We start from the raw sequence: 25,719 nt of genomic DNA on the forward strand, positions 1-25,719 counted from the left end.
GGTATCTTCTAACTCTTTTAGCGATTTCAGTTTTGCAAGGCAGCCCATTGTGACGAAGCTCCAAATGAAAAGAATAATCTTATAAGGAACCTTTCTTGACCATAAGAAAAACCAAAAAAAAAAAAAAAAAACTTTCCTATCGAAAATGCACAAGGGAGGTATTAAAACTGCTCTTGCAACTTTGTATCCCATTTTAGCTGTATAATCGTCAGGTTTACTAAATTTCCATATCAACTTCTCTTAAGAAGTGCTAAAAGCAAGTCCTCTAGATCAAAGTACATCTATACTGTCATGGGATAAAAAACTTGTATGCATTTAAGAAAAAAACTTGAAGACATGGCTTCAGACATTCTATTCGCAGGAATTACATCCTTGAAAAAGGTATTTCCATTCAAAATGGAAAGGTTCTTTAACATTACCGACCTGCTAGTCAAGGCCCTCTAAAATCAAATCTCTACCTTTGAAAAGACAGAATGCTGTTATATTGAATTCTAAGCCTTTCATGGTCTAATTTCATGAGTTCCCATTAAAGAATATAACAGTCGGTTATTTTCAGTGTATATGATCTTTTAGTATATTTAATTTCCCATTCGCAATGAGTTTTGTCATATCATCATTATGTCATGTCAACATTTTATGCAAAAATAAAATACGAGTTCACAAAACAAAAACGACAAACCAGTAAATCAACCTGCAGGCTGTTCGAGTAGACAAAATCTAGCTATCTGACCGGTGTCCAAATATATACATGCAGTGGCTTAAATTGTCAACCACAACAAAGAAGAGCTATCACAATCAGAAAGGGTAAAATAGAACTTTAAGATATTCTCGTAGTGGATTTTAAGACATTAAGCCTTTCATGTAGCAGTTCTACCTAGTATGCTATAATCAGATGGGGGAAATTCTACCTAGTATGCTATAATCAATAATGGGGGAATTTTTTTGTTTTAACTTCCCAGAAAAGTACTTAAGACTAGTTCAATCACTATTTTACCAGTAGAATCCTACCTAAGAAGAAAGAAACGATCAAAATTGTCCCAGATACCGTCTCCAAACCTGGCGTTTATGCAGTTGGTAGTTGCTCCGAACTTGTTCTCATGTAATCTATCTATTAACGAATACAGGCTAGAGATCAATGGATTCCAAAGAAATGGATTGATAGCTTTCCCTAACTCGGACATATCGGATAGTAGATGCATACCATCTATGGTCTCCAAATTGAAAATGAAGTTTGAGACTGCATAAAATCCAAGCAAATTTGCATATAATGGTAAAAATGCATCCTTATGGTTACCTACACCACCTATCCAATCAACTCCGAGTTTTCCGATATGGTCCTTGGCAAATGATACCAACTGCTGGAAAAATCTTGATCTCCAATCAAGTAGATAATTTCTGACCTCTTCATTATCGAACGATCTACCTGCCCATGATTTTGTAATCGGAAGCTTCTCCAAGTGGGAACAACATATTTGACTAATCAACAGCTTCTCTTCATGATGATTATCGATTTCCTTGTCAAAAACCCGTCTCACGAGATCACCTTTGGATATTACATAGTTTCCTGCATCTAGCACCCACCGCAGTAGACAATCAAAGTATACAATCCAGTGGCCAAATATGGAAGAAAGTCGGTCGAAACTCAGTTCAATAACTTTTTCCACCTGTGTTCGAGCCCCACGAGTGTCGGATGTCGTTCCAGAGCTTTTGGGGGAAAGAAACTTCTGGATGTCAGTGGCAGCCCTTTGTCTAATTCCATCATCCTCATCCTCAAGCAGTTTGATACACGTGAACCACATCTCCAGTATTTGATGTGCAAATGTACTTGCAGCATCTTGGTGTTTGAAACAAGAGAACGAATTTTTTGAAGAAATTTGCTGGTTGATCACAGAAGCAATTACCTCAGCTTGCTCCAATAAGCCAGAAGCAAACATAGATTCCGCTGCTGCCTTGCGCATATTCACTGGCTCAGATGAAGAACTACGCTCCTTAATTAGATTGACATAAAAGGTAATGCATTCATAGAAGCAAGCTGATCTTTCCATCTGACCTGATTCATTATATCCAGCAGTCTTCTGCCCCTTATCAATAAGAGTAAAACAACTAAACAGCCTTATAAATTGCCTTACGCATATTGCCAGACAACAAATGAGTATTTCTTGTGTTTTAGCATGTCGAGTGAGCTTGAGCAAGGATATCAGCCTATCCCAAAGCTGTAATACAGAATCACAATCCAAGGCACCAACATAAAGGGTTCCATCACTCTTTTCTTCACTTAATTCCTGAAACTTCAGCAAGTTCCAAGTGAAAATAATCCTCAGAATGCGATACATACACCGATGATTCTTCTCCAGTTCCAAGAGCTTCATCAGTGTAGGCTGAAGGTTAGCTTTTGTCCAGTTCTGTATAATTCTGGTGTCACTGCTGGACAGATAATTTATCTCATTGCCAGGTCTAGACTTGAGGAACTTATGCAGCCACTTCAAAGTTACTAGTCGAACTTCATATGATGAATCTGAGAAGGAGCGAATCAACCTTTCCAGGAATCCAGAATTCTCCACTTCATGGGTTTGAAACAACATTGAATTCAATGGAGATCTTTTTGGAATCTGGAAAACCTCTTCACCAACTTCATCAGATGGTTGAAATAAACAACTAAAATAAGATGAAGCAGCTTGTTGACGAAGTTCAGCTATTGTTGGATCATAATATTGAAATCCATAAGAAGCTTCTACATCTAAGCACTCTGTGGATAATTCCAAAAGTAGATTTCGGATGGCAAACAAATTTTTGCTCAAATGACATGATTTCGCAACACTAAGCATGTGATCCAGCACTTGCAGGAAAGTGCAATTAAGGAGGGGGCAAGGGCATCTTTTGGGGCTAGCAAACCACGAACACATTGCAAGAACTTTCATCAAATCACCAAGAATCTGATCTTTCCTCGAGAAATCAGCAAGATTTCTACAATTTACATGGACAAGAGAACCTAATTGCAATAGAAGTCCGTGAATTAAATTATAGGAAACATGGTGAGCTCCATTGGCTAGATATAACGGGATTGATGCAACAGGAGATGCAATTTGATTCTCTGCTTGAGGCAATTCAGAAGCAATATTAAGGAGAACAGTTGGCAATTTCTCGTTAGATACCAGCCCTGTCAGAGCTCGCGATGCAAGAATACGAACTCGCAGATTACTTTGGGTTGAGCACTTCATAATGAAAGGCATAAAAAGGAAAGGATCCAAGTCATCCCCAGTCTCACTTGCAATCGGTGAAGGCTTGAGCCTGGATAAAAGAATCAGCATAGGGCACAAACTTGGATGCACAGCTTTTGCCAGGTTGGATTCAGTTTGTCCCGACAATGCATCACCAAGCAACTCAGTTGCAATTTTCAGTTCATTGAATACAAATGGGTGCAGCGAAGGATACCTTCAAGATAAGATTTAAAAAATAGTTAGTCAAGAAAATGTTGTAGTTTTCATGCACAAATAGCATGTATTTTGCTCATAAAATGCAGTTCCAGCTTCTGATATACATCATTTTAAACTTTATACCAGGCTTACACAGTTATCCATGTAGGAAATACGCAAAATGAAAGAAACAGTAGCTGAGAACATTTACCTGTGGAAAAATTCAAGCCCAGTTAATGCACGTCGAGCAGATTCTCGTTTATGAACATTAAGGAAGCCAATCATCCGGCGTACCAGGGAAGTGTATGCCAGACAAGCACTGTTCCGGATCTCCCAGTATGGTGAAGAGAATGAGCGAATTGAAACAATCAAAGCCTCGGCAGCAAAACCAGAAGTATCAGAAGCAAGATTAGTGTCATTGAAAGCAGCTCTAAGGACATTAAAGGCATGCACTGTTGGAACTACACCTTCATCTCTGATCTTTGAGGTTTTTTCAGTCGCGATTGTCTCAGTTACCAGTGTTGAATCAGTCTCTTGGTCAGACTTGGTTGATGAAATCTGGCACGAGATGTTTGTGCAATTGGTTTCAGACGGACTCAACAAAGACCCTTTAGCTACATCTATAAGCCACCTAAGTGCTCGCAGGAGGAGCTTCTTTGGAGCACCTTCTGGTTCTGCAAGGAAAAGAGCAGTGAATGCTGCAGGTATACCAGCACTTCTACGTAGCAAATCATCAACTGTTTGTCCTTTTGCTACTGTTCTATCCATAAGCTGCTCCATCCAAGATTCTGTCAGCTTACAAAGCCTGCAAAAGGAAGGCCCCATTAAATGGATATGCAACATATATTCTTTGAACTCATGAATAACGTTCCAGTATACGACTAGTAAATATCTAATGCAGGTTCTCTGTTAGACAATGCTGAAGTGGTTAAGCGAAAAACATTGGAATACTTGAATAAGCATAATGAATTTTTCTCTTTATCCCTCTCTTTTCTATTCCTTTTTTTTTTTTTCCAAAAACATAAAGATATAACAAGTAGAATATGCAGATACATAAGTCTTCCCTTCGCCCAAAGTCCCACATGGCAAGATTTGATACTAGTTTAGCAGCTAAAGGCGATGGCAAAGAAGCAAACTTACATTGGGTCATTTGAACAAAGCAGACGATTGCAAAGGGCTGTAAAACCTGCTCTTGTCTTATCAATTGCACCATTATGTTTCATCTTCAAAAGAACTTCCAAGAAATGGTTCCCGATCTTCTCCAATTGTTTTAGATCAAGCATTCCTTCAGATATTGCTGTCACTGAAGCATCAATTGAATCATAGCTGGGGTGTCCAGATTCCATTGAACCTGAACAACTGTAACTTGGCAGAGGTATTTTCCGAATAATAGTCCCCAAAAGAAGACTTAGCTGGAAATAAGAAGAGTTCTCCTGTTAGTGCTATGATTCTTATTCATATAAGCCAAGAAATATAGAAATACACAGTTCATATAAATAGTACAAACTCTGTTGCTTTTCCTTCATTTCAGCAAAAAGCAGAAATAACAAGTATTATTTTAAATAGCACAAAAAAACAAGCTTAGTACCTCTTTCATAGCCAGCCAGCAGCCAACCATAACAACCTGATCTGATGGTCTTGCATCCTGAATAGATTTTGTGCATTTGTCTTCTTGTTTGATTGAAGGCAAAGCAGCATCCATTTCATCAGGACCGTCCAGTAAGAAAGCATCAGCATCAACCATATCATCGATATCCTCAGGCAGATACCAAGCATCAGCAGAAACAACCCATAAGGCCATTGAAGTTATTCGCACAACCAGCTCCAAGAGTTTCTCCAGTGCATGTCTCATATCTGAAATACTACACAAGACTGCATCAGAATTCCAATCCAATTCCTCGAAAGTATACCGTAAAGCAAGTAATACACCATGAACAAAACTATTCTTGCATGCTTCAGCGAGATCCTTCTCTCCTTCCTCCACAGCAACATCCAACCAGTGAATAAGCGACTTAACATATTCCATAACAGGATGAATGGCTGGACATTTGTGATAATCCCCATTTAGTGGTGAATTCTGCGAGTGAGAACAAACAACACTAACTGACACTCTGACTCTCCACCCCAGGTCCAGCACATACTTTCTAAATAAGAGCCGCAAGGTTAGAGCACCAGCATCGCTCTCTCTTACACGAGGACTACAAACTAATTTCTTTGCCCATGTAATTACTTTCTGGACCATTTCATCACTCGAAATGCCAGGAAGTGGAGTGGGAAAATGTAGCAATATGCGGAAAGAACTCTCTCGCAGTCTGTCCCAACTATCAATTATGGATCCAACCAAAAGGAAAGTTGATTCAGGTGAAGTAATTCCTACACTGTAGGGATAAAGACAGCTCTCAGGAGACATAGAAGCTGAGCTTTCTTGAGAAGAAGGTAGGACAGGCCAAACATTGATCATTATCTGTATAAGCTCCATTGCCATTATTTTTCTCTTATAAGGAGCAGAAGGATAACAAGAGAAGAACAGAAAACAACTCAACCACCTCATAAAATTAAATAGCTCCTCTGCTCTGCTAACTGTATTATCCTCATTTCCCTGACATAGACACAACTCGCTAATTTCATTGTTCATACGAGGCTGCCAGCTTCCCTGCTTAAATTGCCTCTCCAAGGCTGTACGCACCCGAGAAAAGAACTTCCTAAACAAGCTGCTCCATTTCATCTGAAAACCTGTTGAAGAAGATCTCATGTTCAGCGGCACAGCTTCTCTCATTAGAGATAGTTCCAAACGGGAAGGAAGACTAGACATCTTGGGACTCAAGAAAAGAAACTCAGCAGCATCTACACGAAGTGACTCATCAATGTGTGTCAATGCTAATACAAGCCACCCAACAAGGATCCTAACTTTTATCCCTTTTATGCAGACAAGTGCAAAGGGATTAAAGCTTTTTGCTTCTACCGTGTCATCCATATTAGATGTCATAGAGTCATCACAGATATCCCCTTCAATCAGAGCAAGTGAACGAGAAACTTTAAGTAAAGAAACTAAAACAGCCACTTTCTGTTCTACTCTTAGTTCCATATTTTTGCAATCAAGATCAGGATATAAGAGGTCATTTTCTGCCTCAGTTGGCCCAATGGAGATACAGGCAAGTAGAGGAAATATACCATCAACATCCACTTCCAGTAAAACTGGAAGAGCATATGTGTTCAAATTTGAACGAAGCTTTGAAATCCCAGAAGCAAGACCATGCAAAAATGGGGGCAAACAATGACCTCTATAAAGTGCATACCCTCTTTCAATACCATAATTACTCCAACACTCATCACGTAAATATTCAAGGAAACACTTCAAGAATGATGTGGCTGCACAGCATACATCATCATCACTGTATGCCTGTACTATTTCAAACAGCAGGTCAGGACTCATATCCAGCATAGTCTTTGCTCCAAACCTCTTGGTCAACAGAGCTAAAGGAACATATCTCCCCTTACAACGTGACCCTAAACGAAGCAGATCTGAAGCAATCTTTTGCAGGAATGTCTTTATTTTCTCACTACCCTCTGCCCCACAAACAGAGGACTGAATGTCTAAGAAAAGATCAAATATAAGATGAACTTGTTTGACTGTTTGACTTAGAGGATCTTCCAAGTTATTCCATATTATTTTCAGCATTCTGGTTTCCATATCCTCCGGCAATGGGTTGTAATTTTCAGATGCAACTGTAAGGTTTGCCAGCATAGAGGTCTTAATCTGTTGCAAACAAATTTGCATTACAGTTAATGCATGGAAGTTAAAATGGCTATCTGTGGGGTTCTCACAGTAATTACACAGCTCAGGCAAAATCCCATCATACAATATAGTCTTCACAGAACAAGCAACATTTCCATGGGACTCGATATCATTACAAGTTTCCCTATATACAACAAAATGTGTATTTAGAACCATTCTTGGAACAGCAGTAAGAATGCCTCTAATCAAACAAAGTCTATTCAATCCAGAGAGATTACGTATGTCAAGGCAAACATCTCCTTTATAAGGAACTTTGCTAATAACATTGCTAAACGAATCCTCAGTATTAGTGCAAGAACTACTAACAATATGACCAAATATACCTTCAATGATGAACAAACCAAGCTCTTGATCACGGAGGCAAACTTGAAAAGCAGCAAAAAAACTCACACCAGCCGCCACAAAGCAGTCCCTCGAAAATGCCACTGAATTCAAAAGACTTATCAAAACCCCTAAAGCCATCTCCATTACATTAGAATCATCACCACCCAAATTTTTAAATTTATCTGGGAACTTCTGGAACAAGTAATACATACAAGATAAAGCCTCCTGACACTGCTCCAGAACTATAGGAGAAGGTCTAGGCCACCCTTCAGTCTCCAAAACCACACTTTTTAACCCCAAAACAGCATCCCAACAAACCAAAACAGCACAATCTTGAATCACATCAACTAAGAACCCCAACTTTGGCATCCCCATTACTGATAAAGCCACACGTGACACAGAGAAACGCTTCTTCTTATCACTCATTGTACCATACTCATTACAAAGTAACCTGAAACACTCAGCAATAACAGGTTGGAAAACATCCTTGGTTTTAGCCAAAACTGACAAAAGGGTCTTATGCAAAGGCATCGAATTTTCCAAAAAGAAAACTTCCAAGTAAAAGGAAGCTGCCGTTGAAACCAAGCCCTCATTCTTTTCACCTTCTTTTACTAACAGTTCATTGAACGATGAAGCAAGCTTCCTGACATGGTTAACTTGGGAATAAGTAGAGTTCAAAGAGATTAGATGCTGAAGCTCCTTGTAGAAGGTTGGAGCTGATGCTGAAAGAGATGATTGGTTAAAGGAATCTATGAAGGAAGGCGGGAAAACAACGGCGTTATATGTGTAACGGTGGCGATGCTGTATAGCTCTCCACTTGGCTGACATTTTCCTTTTTAGGAATCGGGGGTTTTGGGGTGCGTTAAATTCAGGGTCTTTTTTGTCTCTTGGGAGACAAAGGAGAAGCAAAGAGAAAGGTAGAAGTGGCGGATTTGGTTTAGGGGAGTTTTTTAAGTTTAAAACTGGTTTTTATTACAGGGTACGAAGTAGGGTTAAAGCTGGAGAGGTTGGTTGAAGAAGAAAGATAGATCCAGGTTTCTTAATGGGCCTATAGTGAGAACCCAAGATTTTTGTTTCTGGTTTTTGGAAGTGTCCAAGGGACGGGAGGATGCTGGATAGGGTTAATTACGGCTCCAAGAAGAAACAGTGGTCCAAATTTCTCATTGGGCCTACTTTTTTGGAGTTCCAAGATTCTTTGCCCCTAATTTTTCTAATCTAATTTTTAGTTTCCACAATTTAATGTTTTGAAAACCGAATCGACTGTAGTATTTAAAAAAAAATGTATCTTTACCCATCTAATATGTTGGTGGAGTTGAGATAAAATTAGTTATATTTATGTCACTTTTAAAAAAAATTTAACGAATTAATCTCCTTTTAAGATTATTTAGGTAAATAGGTCGTTTTCACTAACTTTTTATTTTATTTTTAATTCATGTTTTTAATTGATAACTTCTTTATATATACACAAAATAATAAATATTGAACTATATAATGAATATATAATTAAATATATTTCATTTTTAAAAATATTAATTATTTTTTTATATTTTTCCTTATATATAATGTTAAATATTTTTTCTACATTGTGGGCATGGTAAAATCTAATATTATAAAATTAAATAATTATTTTTATCTGTGAAATATTTCAAATATCATTATGTTTACTTATATTGTGAGTAAGGTAAATTCTAATATTATAAAATCAAATAATTATTTTCAATGTCATTATTTTTAGAGTAAACTGCAATAATAATCAATTATGTTATCGGTTTATGACAATTTAATCACCGTGTTGTTATTTACCGTTAAAAATGTAACGAAAATTACACACAGTCTTTTTTTTTATCTTTCCCCTTTTTCTTTTTTCTTTTTCATTTTCTTTTTTCCCTATTTTCTCAACAACCCAAATGCTTCCCCTTTTTATTTTTTCTCTAACCCATGTACCATCTCTTTAAACTAAAACCAAACCCAGAATCCAGCCAACTTCGGTGTCGGGTCGCTAGCTGTCACCACCAATGATACACATATCCGTAGGCCCGACTAGTCTGGAAATTTCGCATCGCCCACGTCGTGCAGGTGCGCCCCAACCCCATCAAGTTTGGACCTGCACCACTTGCACGCGAGGCAAGGTTTCAAGCTTAGTCATTCAATTACCCTTTAAGAGAGTTCCCATATATAAACACATCTCACACTTGGTATTTAACCAATGTGGGATCTAAGCTTTTCTTTTCCTCAACAAATATTTCCAAGTAGCTTACTTTGAGCATCAATTTCTCATTCGTCACTCAACCATTTTGAGCATATGGTATACCATTGTAAATGTTTCATGGAGTAGAATAAAAAATTATAATTTTATGATTCAACTTTCCACATTTACCTATTGAGAATATGCCTTAAAGTTCCATAAAAATGCAATTTTTCCAACAGTCCCCCACATGAATGAAAATTGATAGTTTTATAAAAAAAACATTGACTCGATGTGGTGATAGAATCTACGATCAATAGTTGCATAGGATGGGTAGGTATCCACCCTTGAACCTTCCCTTGTGAAAGTATATTTACTTTACTAGCGACCAGTAGATGTGATGTCCTTGAATTGTTCTGCTTTTTGTGTAAACGATGATATACCTCACACAATTACCCCCTGGCAAGGTTTTAGTTCTCATGGGTATGTTCATATAGCTGTGAACATCTCCTGGTTCTGCAAAAGTTTGAGAGAACTATGCCCCAATAGTCTCTTTGAAGCGGCCCCACTTCACTCTCACATAGGTGACTTATGTTGTTCGGCTCACCAAAACACACAATGGCCATTAAAAGTATTGCTTAACCTATCCCATTTTTAGTTACTGTTTACATCATAGGAACGAACTTGGGATAAATACCCCAACCATACATGATCAGTGTGTATGGTGATAATCGAATGTATTTGTGCCATAATTTTAACTATCTTATTGTGATTTGTGGTCTTTTTTGGTGGAGGTCGAATGTAAGAATCCCCTAACTGTGATGTCCTCTGTTAGTCGAATTTTTTTTCTGGTAAAGGTTGAGTGTAAGAATCCCCCAACTTTGATCCCCTAATTGTAACTTGACAACTTTTTTCCTATTGAGCCTAAACTCTTTTTTTATTCAAGTTAGGCCATGAACTTGACAATTCTCACTTGGGGGCTTGAACTAGATAACCGTTCCCACATTGGGACTTGAACTCTTTTTTCTTTTCTTTCAAAATTAGTCCTTAAACTTGGTAATTGTTCCAATATTAAGATATGAACTTGGCAATTGTTCTCACAAAAAATTGAAATTCTAATTAGGAACAATTATCAAGTTTAATGCCAAACTTTAATAAAAAGAATTTAAGCCCATGTGAAAAAAAAGTCAAATTCAAAGCCTAACTTGAATAAAAAATATAGGCCTCAATCGACAAATATTACCAAATTCAACCAAAAAAATAATTTAACCTATAAAAAACTACCATAAAGTCCAAAAAAACCGAAGTGTGAGTGATGGTCTGTTATTAGTTATTTTCTAATTTCGCATTGAAATTCCACACTCTCGTTGATAATATATATATTTTATATATTCTGTATATTTAAACGTTAACATCCATCACATGGCTCACGTCCCACATTTTCCGTTAAAAATTAATTTATGTAAAAATATATTAGATAAAAGCCTTTTTTTAATACAAAATTAAAGAGTTTAATTGTTTCTTTAGTTATAAGTATAATAAAATTTGTAAAAGGTAAGATAGAGTTTGATATAATTTGTAATGTTATACATTAATAGAATATGATGAGAAAGGAAATAAAACTTTCATTCAAGCTTAAAAAACCAGGTGCTACAGGTTGCTTTATATACAAAATATATAACAGATTTGTAAAGGATAAGAACAAAGGACAATGACAAAGGACAGTGAAATTGTTACACCTGGTGAGCTGGATGAGCTGAGCTGTTCATTCATTTTGTTTGTTTGTCATTACTTCTAATATTCCCCTTGCATTTCCCAGTTGAAAATCTTTTAGAGCAACAACATTTAACCTATCTCAAAACTTGGAAAAACTTTCAGCAGTCAAAGGTTTTGTCAAGATATCAGCTACTTGATCATGTCCAGGAACATAATTCACTTACAGCCTACCATTCAAGACCTTGTCTCGAACAAAATGGATATCAAGCTCAACATGTTTGACTCGAGCATGCAGCACTGGATTGGCTACTAGAGACACTGTGCTAGAATTATCACACCAAACCACTGGAGCTCATTGGAAAGGCATGCCAATTTCATCAAGTAAAGACTGAAACCATATGATTTCTGCAGTGGCATTTGCTAAGCTCCTATATTCAGCTTCTGATGTGGAACGAGAGGCCACTCCTTGCTTTTTAGAAGACCATCCAATTAAGTTGTCACCAAGGTAAACACAAAAACCAGATGTGGACTTACGATCCTCAAGAGAACTAGCCCAATCAGCATCAGAAAATCCTATTAAGTTAATGGCTGAAGGTTGAAACAGTAGTCCATAATCTAGAGTGCCTCGAATATACCTCAAAATCCTTTTAACAGCAGTCCAATGAACATCAGAAGGCAAATGTATATACTGACTTACCTTATTAACAGCAAACATAATGTCTGGCCTTGTCATGTAGAGATATTGAAGACCTCCAACAATATTCCTATATTTAGTTCCATCATGTAGGGGAGAACCAACACGAGGGGATAAAGTTGGTGAGCTTACCATAGGAGTGGAAATTGGTTTTACATTTCCCATATTTGCCTTATCCAATAACTCTCGGGCATACTTTTGCTGAGAAATATGCATGCTGTCACCATACTTAGTGACTTCCAGTCCAAGAAAATAGCTAAGAGGTCCCAAGTCCTTCAAAGAAAATTGACTATGCAGAGAGTTAACAATTGTTTGAATTTTAGTATCAAGATCACCAGTGATGATGATATCATCTACATAGACAAGAAGAAACACATTTCCCCCAGAAGAATCTTCTTGAAAAATAAGGAGGAATCAGCTCTAGAGGATCTAAAATGCAATTGTTGAACGAGAAAACTGTGAAGTTTTTGAAACCAAGCTCGAGGAGCCTGTTTTAAGCCATAAAGAGCCTTGTTCAGTTTGAAAACTAATAAATTACCCCGATCATCAACTACCTCGAAACCTGGTGGTTGTTTCATGAAGACTTTGTCTATTAAATCTCCATTTAAGAAGGCGTTGTTGACATACACTTGCCTAATTTTCCACTTACTTGACACGGCTAAAGCAAACAATGTTCTTATTGTGTTAGCCTTAACAATAGGGCTGAAGGTTCCGTGATAATCCAAACCAGCATTCTGAGAGAAGCTTTGAGCAATGAGTCTGACTTTATTTTTAGCAAAACTCCCATCAGGGTTCTTTTTAGTCTTCAACAACCATTTGCATCCAAAAAGAGAGCAGTCAGGGGGTAGACACACCAAATCCCAAGTGTTATTCGAATTAATGCTTGTAATTCATCATGAACAGCTTCTTTCCATGAGGGAATAACCATAGCTTCCTGAATGGTGGTTGGTTCGACAGAGCTGAAAGAAGCTGTATAAACTTTCAATTTGAAGATACCAGCCTTGCTTCTAGTGACCATGTGGTGAGTGTTGCTAGGAGAAGTATGAGGAACAAGTTCAGGGGACATGTTTTGAATATCAGATGTAGATGTATTTAGAGATTGATCATTATTTCCAACATCATTTGATTTTGTAGATGCGGGAGATTGGGAATTCTCAGTAGGAATAGCAACTGAGGGAGACATTGTAGAACTAGTAGCCATGTTGTCATGAGAGGGTGGAAGAACACTAGGAGGAGGCATTATAATAACTGGTAGAGTAGACACAAATTCTGAAGTATTGGAGTTGGTGATTGGAGGGACCAAAGAGACTCTGGCATAAGGGAAAACACCTCCATCAAACAAAACATGCCTGGAAATATAAATACGACCAGTCTTGTCAACACATTTATATCCTCTTAGTTTGCAGCATAACCCAAGAACGTGCATGGAGTTGAGTGAAATTGTAGTTTGTGCTTGTTGTAAGGTCGAAGAGGGGGTAACAGAGATAGCCAAATACTTTAAGAGACTTGCAATCTGGTTGTTTATTGAATAATTTTTCCATAGGAGATAATCCATGAAGAGACTTAGTGGGCAACAGATTCATGAGATAAACAACAGACGTAAAAGCATCGATCCAATAGGAGAGAGGCAACGATGCTTGTGCTAGTAAAACAAGACCAGTCTCCACTATCTGACGATGACAATGTTCTACTATGCCATTTTGTTCAGATGTGTGAGGGCATGAGAACGATGTTGTATGCCAAATTTCTTTAGAGGTATATCAAAACTGCGAAATTCCCCTCCCCTATCACTTTGAAGTTGTTTGATTTTAGTTCCAAGTTGGAGATCAACATGTTGCTTAAAAATTAAAAAGGCTTGTAATGCGTCAGACTTTGATTTGAGGAAATATATCCAAGTATATCGTGAAAAAGCATCTACAAACGAAATATAGTATTGATAACCAGCAGAAAAAGGAGCAGGCCCCCAAAGATCAGTAAAAATCAGTTCAAGTGGTACAGAGTAAACAGTTGAAACGGACTTAAAAGGTAATTTATGACTTTTCCCAAGTGCATAGGCATTACATAAGGAATGGCCTATGGAACGAGGAATGCTGACATTACAAGCACGCAGGACATGATTCAACACATCAGTGGAAGGGTGACCAAGGTGTTGATGCCATCTGGTAATCTTAATTGTACTGTTTGAAACCATTGATTTTGCAGCCAGCAGACTGGAGACACTAAAAGAAGGAGCCAATTTATTAGAGGCAGTAAAAGCAAACTCGGTAGAAGATTCAGGCAACAGCTGGTATAACCCATTAGACTCAATGCCGTAGAGAAAAATCCTGTGAGTCGCCAGATCCTTCACATAGCAACACGAATGATGAAATTCAAAGAATACTTGATTATCTTTTGCAAACTTAAAAACAGACAAAAGACTCTTGTGAATGGCAGGAACAAAGAGTAGGTTGTTAATGGATAAGTTGTGAGAACTAGAAGAAATAGATGAGTCACCAACATGAGAAATAGAAGCATAACTGCCATTTCCCACAAGAACTTTACCTTGACTAGTGTAAGAGTTGCAGTTAGTGATCTTGACTGGATCACTAGTCATATGAGTAGTAGCACCACTATCGGGGTACCATAGTGGATCAGATACAACACTAGGTGTGGCTGTGGTAGAAGCAACAGAAGTCTGTAAAGCAGTTGGAGGTCCTGCGCTTGAAGCAACAGGTGGATAGAGAACGGGCTGATAAATAGTCGATGGCACAAAGTGAGTTTCAAGAGGGTAAGAATCAGAAGTAAACTGATTCGTATGAAAGAGGTGAGCAGAAAAATTTCCTGTGCCTGCATGAACTCTGGATCTAGAGGAAGGAGAGCCCGAATCGTTAGTTGTCTCATCGTCAAAAGTGGAATCATATATGTAAAAACACTGACGAGCAACATGACCCATCTTGCTACAAATTTGACATTGCGGACATGACATCCCCCTAAAGCGAGAATGACCATGACCACGAGAAAAGACAGGAACTCGAGTGGAGCAAAATGATTGTGGTGGTGGGTGACTATTATAGACAGGAAGAGACGAGGTAAAGCGGCTCGTCATAGCTAAATTCACAGAGATTTGAACTGTGAAAAATGAGCCTGTTGGCGAGCTTCAGCATCTAACAGGGCTGTAATAATAGCTTGTAAATCAAAGGGAATCTGACTTGTAGTAATGATAAAGACGATGTGATCGAACTCCGATGGTAGACCGTTAATAATAGCCGACTGTTGTTCCGCCAATGAGATATGGTGATTACAACTGGCTAAAGAATCACAAAAATGTTTGATACTAGCTAGATAAGCAGACATGGAGAGCTCATTCTTTTTGAAATTGTGAAGGAGAGAACGATAATGCATAGCCTTGGTAGCAGATTGCGTACCAAATATTCGAGTCAATGTTTGCCAAAGTTCAAAAGCAGACGAGGAACTACCTATTAACTGATTGTGCAAAGAGTCACTAATGGTGGAAAGTAGCCAAGCCGAGAGAGCGGAATCCTACTGCTCATATTGAATAAACGCTGGGTTCTCCACTGAAGCACCATCATCGCTAGTCAACATCCAATGAGGGATAGTAATCGAGCCATCAATGTAAGAATGAAGGCGATGGGTCTTGATTACAAGAAGCACATGTTGCTTCCAAGCAAGGAAGTTACTGTCATCGACAAGGGTGGCAACCTTTTGAGAAACAGACGCAATAGGATTAAGGAACGTTGCAATCACACTCATAGAGTCTGCAGAACCAGAATCCATGACAGAAAGAAAAAAAATCACTTTGATACCATAATAGAATATGATGAGAAAGGAAATAAAACTTTCATTCAAGCTTAAAAAACCAGGTGCTACAGGTTGCTTTATATACAAAATATATAACAGATTTGTAAAGGATAAGAACAAATGACAATGACAAAGGACAGTGAAATTGTTATACCTGGTAAGCTGGATGAGCTGAGCTGTTCATTCATTTTGTTTGTTTGTCATTACTTCTAATATACATTAATTTTAATTTGATGTATTCATATAATTAAATTTTAATTTTAGGTTAATTTTCACATTTCACTAACCTATTATTTATGTGAAATAATTTTTCGCTATGTACAAAATTGTATCAAAATTCATGTTTAATTTTAATATTTAACCCAAATTCTAAATATAAATAGTATATATATATTTAAAGGTAATTATTTGATACATTCGCGTATGGAGTTTTATAAACTCTACAATCGAGTTGAGAGTGTAACAAGTGACACATTTATTTATATATATTTTATTTTTAAACTCCCCGAGTAAATTGTTACACCTTAAATCCACTTATAGAATCCTAAAAACTCCTTAAACAATATATGAGATAATTTTCCTTATTTAAATAATAATGATAAAATATAACAATGACAAAGTACAATCAAAATGTTATTTAAAGTGGATTAAAACTTAATTGACATTTCTCATTTTTTTGTAACAATTAAGAGTACATTAACTTAGGCACGTATAAATAAAAATATTCTTTTGACTTAATGGCTTAAAAGAATTTATAAGTAAAAGATTGTATCAAGAAAATCTCATTTAAACTTAATTGATTTAAATTTTAAAAAGAAAATTAAATGACAGTACCAAACTTGAATTTAAAGTGACAACCTGTTCCAATATTACCACACCAGCACAAATTTTGATCTTATGTGCTATTATTTAGGTTGCTAAACCAAGTAAACGATAAGTTTGCTTTGCAAGCAAATGAGTAGCCTTTGGCAATGAAATATCAAAGATTTCAGTTATGTCTAGTTCATCGGGTAACATCCCATCAGGTAACTCCCAATTAAAGTAATAGACTAATTGAGCTAAAATTAGACTCATGTTGATTAGCACTAAATGCATTTTAGGGCAACCTCTACGACCTCATCCGAATGGGATGATTCAGAAATCATGTCCAAGAATATCTATGTTATTATTAATAAATCTTTCCAGAAAGGATTCTTCTGCATTTTCTGACCATATATTCCGGTCTCGACCCATTGACCAGATATTCACTAAGATATCCGTGATTTCTTCTGTATGAAATATCCATTAATGACAATATCTTCCATGGATTCATGTGGAACTAGGAATGGAGCAACTGGATGCAATCTCAGACTTTCTTTCACAACCATATCCAAATACGTTAGTTTCGATAAGTCCGACTCTTCGACGAGTCTATTCCTTCCAACCACAGTTTCCAACTCATGTTGAAGAGCAACCATAACTCGAGGATGCCTCAAAATTTCTGAAAATGCCCATATGGTGGCTACAGCTGATGTTTCAAATAAAGCTGCAATCATATCCAATAGTATTGCCTGGATGTTTTTTCTCTTGATTATGTAGGTTTCATCTTTGTCGTAAGGGTTCATTGGTTGATTCAACATGGAAATCATCACATCAACGAAATTCCTATGGGGTTTTCGATCCTCGACATCGGTCCCTTGCATATGTTCATCAATTATTTTCTCCAATACTGTACTAACTAACTCACTCGCTCTCTTAAGCCATCGTCCTAATCCCTGGAGATGTTATTAATATATAGTAGTAGTTCTTAAACTAATGAATCACTACAATTATATTCCAAAGTGATAATGGTAGAAGGAAAAAGACAAACCTGGAGGTGTTAAAAGGTGGCAACAAACAACATATGTAAGTTAGCCGGATGAAGTACAGCAACATGCAAAACAACATATGTTATCCGGATAAAGTATATTTTTTGTACCAGTTGACCTATATTTGTTCTGACAACTTTTTTTTGTTTGTTTAAAGTGAGTCAAGGACTAAGCAACTTTAGACTGTCAGCAGATTACTATTGAACCTTTTTTGTGCAAGTTACTTTTTAGAAAATTTATTGCTCTTTCAATGTAATAGTTTAATATATTTACATTTTAGCTTAAAAACATTTTATGAATGAGAAAAAGTCAACTTAAGTTTTTTCTCCTTCAACCTCTGAGTTCTGCTTCTGTTTTTGAGCTTTCAAACACAAAATTTGTTTGCTTTGTTTTCATTGATCATTTGGTTGAAATTTAACACATATTTTACCCGGAATTATTGCTTTGCTGCTCTAGCTTCAACAAGAGCTTCATATTTTATCCGGGTAAATTAGTTCTGTTTTTCTTCCTGTATAAAAACAAATGGTATCAAGAGCCTGTAATCTTTGAGGGCCTTGGTTGTGTTTTGTTTGTGAGTGACAAGTGTTTGAAAGAAAAGAAGTATGAGCTATTTTTTATTGGCTTGTTTGGTTGCTGCAAAGATGAGTTTTTCACCACCACCACCACCTGTTTTTGCTAGTGAAAACTACAATATTTGGGCTGTGAAAATGAAGACATATCTACAGGTATATGACCTCTGGAATGTTGTTCTAAATGACACAGAGTCACCTCCCTTAAGAGCTAATCCGACCATAGCTCAAATCAGGTAGCATAGTGAGGACACTGCTAAGAAGTACAAGGCCATGTCGTGTCTTCAGAGTGGAGTTTTAGATTATTTTCACAAGGATAATGGGCTGTGACTCACCAAAGCAGGCCTGAGACAAACTCAAGGAGGAGTTTCAAGGGTCAGACAAGACCAGGCAGCAACAACTGATCAACTTGAGGAGGGACTGTGAGAATCTGAGAATGAAGGACTCAAAGACCATCAAGCAGTATGCTGACAGGATTATGGCCACAGTCAACAACATAAGACTACTTGGAGATGAGTTTAGTGACCAAAGGGTGGTTGAGAAAGTCATAACAACCTTACCAGAGAAGTATTAATCAAAAATCTCTTCTTTGGAAGACTCGAGGAACCTATCAACCATTCCCTTGACAGAGTTGATAAATGCTCTCTATGCACAAGAGCAAAGAAGAGCAAACAGAATGGAAGAGCACTCTGAAGGAGCTTTTCAGGCCAGGTGTAGAGAAAGCTCAAGCTCAAGCTCAAGTTACAAAGGCAAGAAGCCTTAGCTAGAAAAAGAAAGAGAAAGGGAAGAAGGATGTTGCCAAAAAGAAGTTTCCACCTTGTGCTCATTGCAAGAAGACTACTCACCTTGAAAATACTGTTGGTACAGATCAGACATTCAGTGTAGAGGTTGCAAACAGCTTGCAAACAGCCAGAACCAAGCTCAGGCTGCTGAGGATGTTGAAGCATTAGAAGAGCATGTCTTCACAGCTTCTTGTTTTGCAAGCTCCAGTAAGGTCAGCAAAAATTGGTTGATTGACAGTGGATGTACTCATCATATGGCTTCAGACAAAAGAATGTTCAGGGAGCTAGATACCAGTTTCATGTCCAAAGTCAGAATCGGCAATAGTGAACTCATAGAGGCCAAAGGCAAGGGCAAGGCTGTGATTGGCACAAAGTCAGGTAACAAAACCATCTCTGAAGTTCTTTATGTACTTGAAATTGACCAAAATTTGCTGAGTGTTGGTAGCTATTAGAGAAGGGGTATTCTCTCATTTTTGAAGGCAAGGTTTGTGTGATTAAAGATGCTGCTGACCAGGTGTTAGTAACAGTAGCCATGAATGATCGAAGCTTCACTTTAGATGTGAATCAGCTAGAACTAAAGATATGTGTAGCTCAGGCTGATGAATCAAGTTTGTGGCATAGAAGGCTAGGCCATGTGAACTACAAGTCACTTGGCCTACTGCACAAAATGAGTCTGGTAAAAGACATATCCTGTATTGAACCAAAGAAGGATATATGTGAAGTGTGTCAACTTGGCAAGCAGACCAACTGTCCTTTCCAGTCAACAAAGCGTGGAGAGCTCAAGAGAGGCTCCAGCTGGTCCATACAGACATTTGTGGACCTATGAAAACCACCTCCCTGAATGGCAACAGGTATTTTGCACTATTTATTAATGATTGCACCAGATTCTGTTGGGTAGGCTTTCTGAAGCAAAAGTCAGATGTTGCTGACTTCTTTTGCAAGTTCAAAGCACTGGTTGAGAACCAAGCCAGTTGCAAGCTGAAAACCTTAAGGTCAGATAATGGAACTGAGTATGTGTCTCAAAGGTTCCAAAAGATATGTGATGATGCTGGAATTCAACACCAACTAACAACCATCTACACACCACAACAAAATGGTGTTTGTGAGAGGAAGAACATGACAGTTCTTTATATGGCCAGGTGCCTTTTGTTTGAGGCTAAAATACCTAACAATTTTTGGGCTGAGGCAGTAAACACATCTGTTTACTTGCTCAACAGACTGCCAACTAATGCAGTGAGGGGTAAAACACCATTTGAAGCCTGGTTTGGACAAAAACCAATAGTGTCACACTTGAAGGTATTTGGTTGTTTGTGTTATGCACTGGTTCAGCAGAAAAAAGGACTAAGCTTGAAAAAAGATCCATGCCAGGGGTGTTTGTAGGCTACAGCAGTGCGAAGAAGGGTTATAGGATCTTTGATCCATTAACTAAAAAGATTGTAGTGAGTAGAGATGTGAAGTTTAATGAAGTAAACTACTGAAAATGGGATGGAACTAATGCAAGTTTACTTGAGGAGGACCAAAATGATCTTGACTTGCAGCATTCTAAAATTGAAGCTGAAGGTGATTATGATGATGTACCTGTCAGAGGGACTAGGACACTAGCAGACATCTATGAAAGGTGTGCTGTAACCATGGTTGAGCCTTCTTGCTATGATGAAGCAGCAAGGGAGAGCTGCTGGCAAAAAGCTATGGAAGCTGAACTGAAGATGATCCATAAGGATGATACTTGGGAGCTGGTTGATAGGCTAGCAAATAGAAAAGTTATTGGTGTCAAATGGGTGTTCAGGACCAAGAACAATGCAGATGGGTCACTGAACAAGCACAAGGCCAGGCTAGTTGTGAAGGGCTACAGTCAGCAACAAAAGGTTGATTTCTTTGAAACCTTTGCACCTGTTGCATCCATAAGGCTATTATTTGCCTTGGCTACTCAGAAGCAATGGAAAGTCCATCAATTAGATGTCAAATCAGCATTTCTAAATGGATTTCTCAAGGAAGAAATTTTCATAGAACAACCTGATGGATTTAAGGTTGCTAGTGAAGAATATAGAGTCTACAAGCTTAAGAAGGCTTTGTATGGCTTAAAGTAGGCTCCAAGGGCCTGGTATGACAGGATTGATGCATACCTGTCAAGGCTGGGATTTGAGAAGAGCATCAGTGAGCCTACACTTTATGTGAAGAAGGCTGGGAAAGAAACCTTGTTGATAGTCTCACTTTATGTGGATGACTTGTTAGTTACTGGCTGCAGAAGTAAGTTAATTGAGGATTTTAAGAAGCAGATGCAAGATGTATTCGAAATTATTGATCTTGGTTTGATGACCTACTTCTTTGGTATGGAAGTGAATCAGAATGAGCATGGCATTTTCATAAGCCAGCAAGCATTTACACTGAAAGTTCTAAGCAAATTCAGCATGCCAAAGTGCAAGTCTGCTAGCACTCTAGTTGCACTAAGAAAGAAACTGTCAAGCACCAGTGAGCATGATCGAGTGGATGAAAAGGGGTACAGGAGTTTGGTTGGTTGCCTACTTTACTTAATAGCAACAAGGCCAGATATTATATATGCTGTTAGCCTTCTCTCGAGGTTCATGCATTGCTGCAACACAGCTCACTTCAAGGCTGCTAAAAGAGTCTTAAGGTATGTCAAAGGAACCTTAGGCTATGGTGTGATACTTGAAAGAGCTGAAGAATTGAAGCTGGTTGGTTATTCAGATAATGATTGGGCTGGCTCAGTTGATGATATGAACAGCTTGGTCACTGCTACTGCTCAATCCACTGCAGAAGCTGAGTATATTACAGCTGCTACTGCTGTTAATCAAGCAATTTGGCTTAGAAAGCTGTTAGGTGATTTGAATGCTAGTCAAGTAGAAGCAACAGAGATTATGGTAGACAATCAGTCAACTGTTGCAATAGCCAAGAACCCTGTGTTCCATGGCAAAACGAAGCATTTCAAGATCAGATATCACTTTGTGAGGGAAGCAGAATTAACTAAGGAAATCAGCTTGGTCCATTGTTGTTCGAGGGATCAGCTTGCTGTTATTTTGACCAAGCTATTGGTTGCTACAAGGTTTGAGTGTTTAAGAAAGGAAATTGGAGTTTGCTATTTTGTAGCCAAGGAGGAGTGTTAAAAGGTGGTAACAAACAACATATATAAGTTAGCTGGGTGAAGTACAGCAACATGCAAAACAACATATGTTATCCGGATAAAGTATATTTTTTGTACCAGTTGACCTATATTTGTTCTGACAACTTTTTTTTGTCTGTTTAAAGTGAGTCAAGGACTAAGCAGCTTTAGACTGTCAGCAAGTTACTATTGAACCTATTTTGTGCAAGTTACTTTTCAGAAAATTTATTGCTCTTTCAATGTAATAGTTTAATATATGTACATTTTAGCTTAAAAACATTTTATGAATGAGAAGAAGTCAACTTAAGTTTTTTCTCCTTCAACCTCTGAGTTCTGCTTCTGTTTTTGAGCTTTCAAACACAAAATTTGTTTGCTTTGTTTTCATTGATCATTTGGTTGAAACTTAACACATATTTGCCCGGAATTATTGCTTTGTTGCTCTAGCTTCAACAAGAGCTTCATATTTTATCCGGGTAAATTAATTCTGTTTTTCTTCCTGTGTGAAAAACCCAACAAGAGGTCAAGTGGAGCAAGATAAAGCACAAAATCTGATATATTGAAAGCTCCAGAGAGATGCATGGTTTGATCAATTAGTGACCTCAAGTTGAATCTATGATCATTGGATCGTCCAAATATAATCTTACACATCATTTTTTCAATAAGCTCGCCGGCCTTCTCGCTAAGGTACTTCACCATCTCACCCACTACCGCCGACTCCTTTACTGATTCAACCAACGACCCAAGCTCCGTTTTCCTTACTAGGGTAAAATATTCAACTTTTGAAGCACTAAGGAGATACAAAGTTCACCATTTTCGAATAGTTCGCCAATAGGAACCATACGGAGTAAAAGCTATGCCCGTGGAACCATAAGACAAGTACTCCCCGGCTTGCATTCCAAGCCTGCTAGCAAATACAAGGTCATGAGTTTTGAGGAATACTTTAGCTGCTTCAGGTGATGATACCAGGATTGTTGGTACACAGCCTAGCCTTAGTGACATCATGGGGCCATATCTTTTAACTAGATGGTGAAGATTTTAGTGAGGCAGCTTTCCTAGCATATGGAGGTTGTCGATTATGGGTAGGGCGCGGGGACCAGAAGGAAGTTTCTGCCCAATTTTGTTATGGTTTGATCGAGAGATGTAAATGAACAGAGAGTTCCAAGGAGAGCAAACACTAAAGCTAAGGTTGGAGACATTTTCTTTCTCTCTTTTTGCTTTTTTTTTCTTTTACGGTGTGTTAGGGTTGGTGGGTATGTATAAACTATACACCAAACTAAAGTACGGAACGTGGCATAAATTTACTGCCATATAAAAACATGGAGCCAAGTGGGGAGTGCCAAATCAATTCGTGATAATAATAAAAATAATCGTCTCGATTAACAAGTGTTAAAGTGTAATTGGAAGGAATGATTTTTGTTGGAGTAAGAAAAATCTGTTTTAAAATCAAATTTATTAGGTTGAACCGTGTGATTTTAGGGACAAGAACGGGAATTAGGAGTGGAGTTGATAAATTATTTAAGAAGGGAATTACTAGTAATTTACTAGATAAGTTATTATGTAAAGCATAGGGACATAATTGAAGGGAACCAAGAATTGATGGATTAATAACCAAAGCCCACATCATTAAACCAAGGATATAAGTGCTATTATACCATCATCAAAATATACTTAGCCTTAGATTTTTTATTGCTCTTGAAAAGTGTTGTGTGGTGACTTTGAAAATTTTTGATTTAAAATTTTAGTGTTCATATAGTATTGTTATTAAAAAATGTTTTTGAAGATATAAAAGATTTATTTTAGATATAATATCGTAAAGTAAATAATATACATTTAAATGATATTAAATTAGTTAATATTACAATATATTATGTTTTGAGTAATATTATGATATAATATCATAATATGATAATAATACAATATAAAAATAATTTACTATTAATATTTTGATACAATATAATTTTTTTTTCAAAGAATAAGCACAAAATATGTAATATGGGAAAGTCTTCTACTATAGCCTGTTCCACGAAAATGAAAAATGGAGATATATTTGCATCTTAAAATAAGGATTAAGGAATGTGGACACCAGTTTACAAGGGAAAAATTAAAAATAATTGTTGGGGTTGAGTTGAAAGTGCTTTTGACAAAACTTTTGATAAAAAGTGCTTATGGGTAAGTAATTTTGAAAAACATTTTTGACTCTAAAAATTACTTTTTACATCAAATGTGGAGAAGATTCATCATATCCGTCATTTTCCACTAATGGTTTCAAAAAATAAATTATGGCATTTGATTAATCTATTTTAATAAGGTTAATTAGAAAATTGTTATATATATATATATATATATATGAATGTAGTGGGAGAGAGAGAGTTAAAAAAACAGCTTCATCACATTCTTCTTCTCCACCGGGAGAGTGAAAGAAAGGAAAACTTTTTAGGATTTTGCCGGCATTACCGTCCATCATACAAGGGGTAAGGAGAGCTTTCTCCTTTTATTTTTACTGAACTATTAGTCTAAGATGTTATATTAATATAGATATGAAAATTGTCACACAAAAGGCTGATTGGATGGAATTACCTCTTTTAAAACTTGATCTTGAATCAATGATGTTCACTTCAAGATTCATTGAGGCTTGATCTTGAGAATGAATTTGGATGGTTAAGTCAACTTTAGTGTCTTTGGAGTTGATTTTGAAAATATGCACTATCTTCTTTGTGTTGATGCAATTGGATTAGGGAAAGTTTTGATCCAAGAATCGTCTAGACTTTATCTTAAATGAAAGGATGATTTTGCTTCAAGAGCCTTCTAGGCTTAATCTTGAAAAAAGGGTTTAGCCTCCTTTTTATCAATTGAACAAGATCGAGGAGTAACTTTCATCATAACTGACGCAACGTTCTTCAGAATTTCTTAGAGTTATTCAAATTCTTCAAAGATTTCTTGAGATTTTGGAAACTTCTAGTCTTTGAAATGTTCTCCCCAAACTTCGATTTATGAACTTCTAGAAATTTAAACTTGTCGAGTTCTATCTTCAAAATAAAAAGTGTAAAACCCAATTTATCCACCTATGCAAACTTTAATTCGATTGTTTTTCCATAAATTGGCAATTGGTCAAGAATGACTTGGAGGTAATCCATTTTATAATGTCATTTAATCAAGTAAAAGTTAGATTTTGTGGAATGTAAACTCTTCGTTTAAAATTGTCCACAAAGATTAATATCTTTTATTTATTATTTATCTAATATTAATTTAATAAATTAGAAATAAAATAATCAATTATTATATTGATTTATTTATTGATAATACAATTTTTTATTATTTATCTCATAAAGCGGAAACAATTAAACTAAGAATAAAAAACATGAAACACCAAAAACAGTAGCAGTGCTTGAAGAACAAATCATCATAAACTAGATTTTATGATGAACAAGAAACAAGAAACAAATTAACCTGATTCATCATAAACCAGATTCATAAACC

The 25,719-nt window shown here is 36.9% G+C and overlaps 2 protein-coding genes across 4 annotated transcripts; both read right to left on the reverse strand.

Annotated features, from left to right (window-relative positions):
- Window positions 1-682: 682 nt before the first annotated feature.
- LOC107888604 (thyroid adenoma-associated protein homolog) lies at window positions 683-8,495 on the reverse strand. 3 transcript variants are annotated; one of them, XM_016812770.2, is made up of 5 exons: window positions 7,533-8,485; window positions 5,002-7,170; window positions 4,554-4,825; window positions 3,625-4,218; window positions 683-3,432 (listed from the first exon to the last, which is right to left on the reverse strand). In XM_016812770.2, the coding sequence occupies exons 2-5, from the start codon at window positions 7,156-7,158 to the stop codon at window positions 1,005-1,007; spliced, it is 5,451 nt and encodes a 1,816-aa protein (XP_016668259.1). In that variant the 5' UTR covers window positions 7,159-7,170; window positions 7,533-8,485; the 3' UTR covers window positions 683-1,004. The 3 variants fall into 3 exon arrangements, with proteins under 3 accessions (XP_016668259.1, XP_040933366.1, XP_016668258.1); XM_041077432.1 differs by having other exon boundaries at window positions 5,002-7,333; window positions 7,533-7,662; XM_016812769.2 differs by having other exon boundaries at window positions 5,002-8,495.
- An 8,678-nt stretch (window positions 8,496-17,173) lies between these two features.
- LOC107889872 (cytochrome P450 71AU50-like) lies at window positions 17,174-17,608 on the reverse strand. The gene has a single exon (XM_016814421.1). The coding sequence runs from the start codon at window positions 17,606-17,608 to the stop codon at window positions 17,174-17,176; it is 435 nt and encodes a 144-aa protein (XP_016669910.1).
- Window positions 17,609-25,719: the final 8,111 nt, after the last annotated feature.

Source organism: Gossypium hirsutum, chromosome A09 (genome assembly GCF_007990345.1).
Source record: "Gossypium hirsutum isolate 1008001.06 chromosome A09, Gossypium_hirsutum_v2.1, whole genome shotgun sequence".
In the NCBI taxonomy this organism is placed as follows: Eukaryota; Viridiplantae; Streptophyta; class Magnoliopsida; order Malvales; family Malvaceae; genus Gossypium; species Gossypium hirsutum.

Coding starts and splice junctions, on each gene's coding strand:
- LOC107888604 (XM_016812769.2), bottom strand. CDS start 8,361: ATGTCAGCCAAGTGGAGAGCTATACAGCATCGCCACCGTTACACATAT. Junction 4,826..5,001: donor GCTGGCTGGCTATGAAAGAG/GTACTAAGCTTG, acceptor TCTTATTTCCAG/CTAAGTCTTCTTTTGGGGAC. Junction 4,219..4,553: donor CTTTGTTCAAATGACCCAAT/GTAAGTTTGCTT, acceptor TTCCTTTTGCAG/GCTTTGTAAGCTGACAGAAT.
- LOC107889872 (XM_016814421.1), bottom strand. CDS start 17,608: ATGCAAGGGACCGATGTCGAGGATCGAAAACCCCATAGGAATTTCGTT.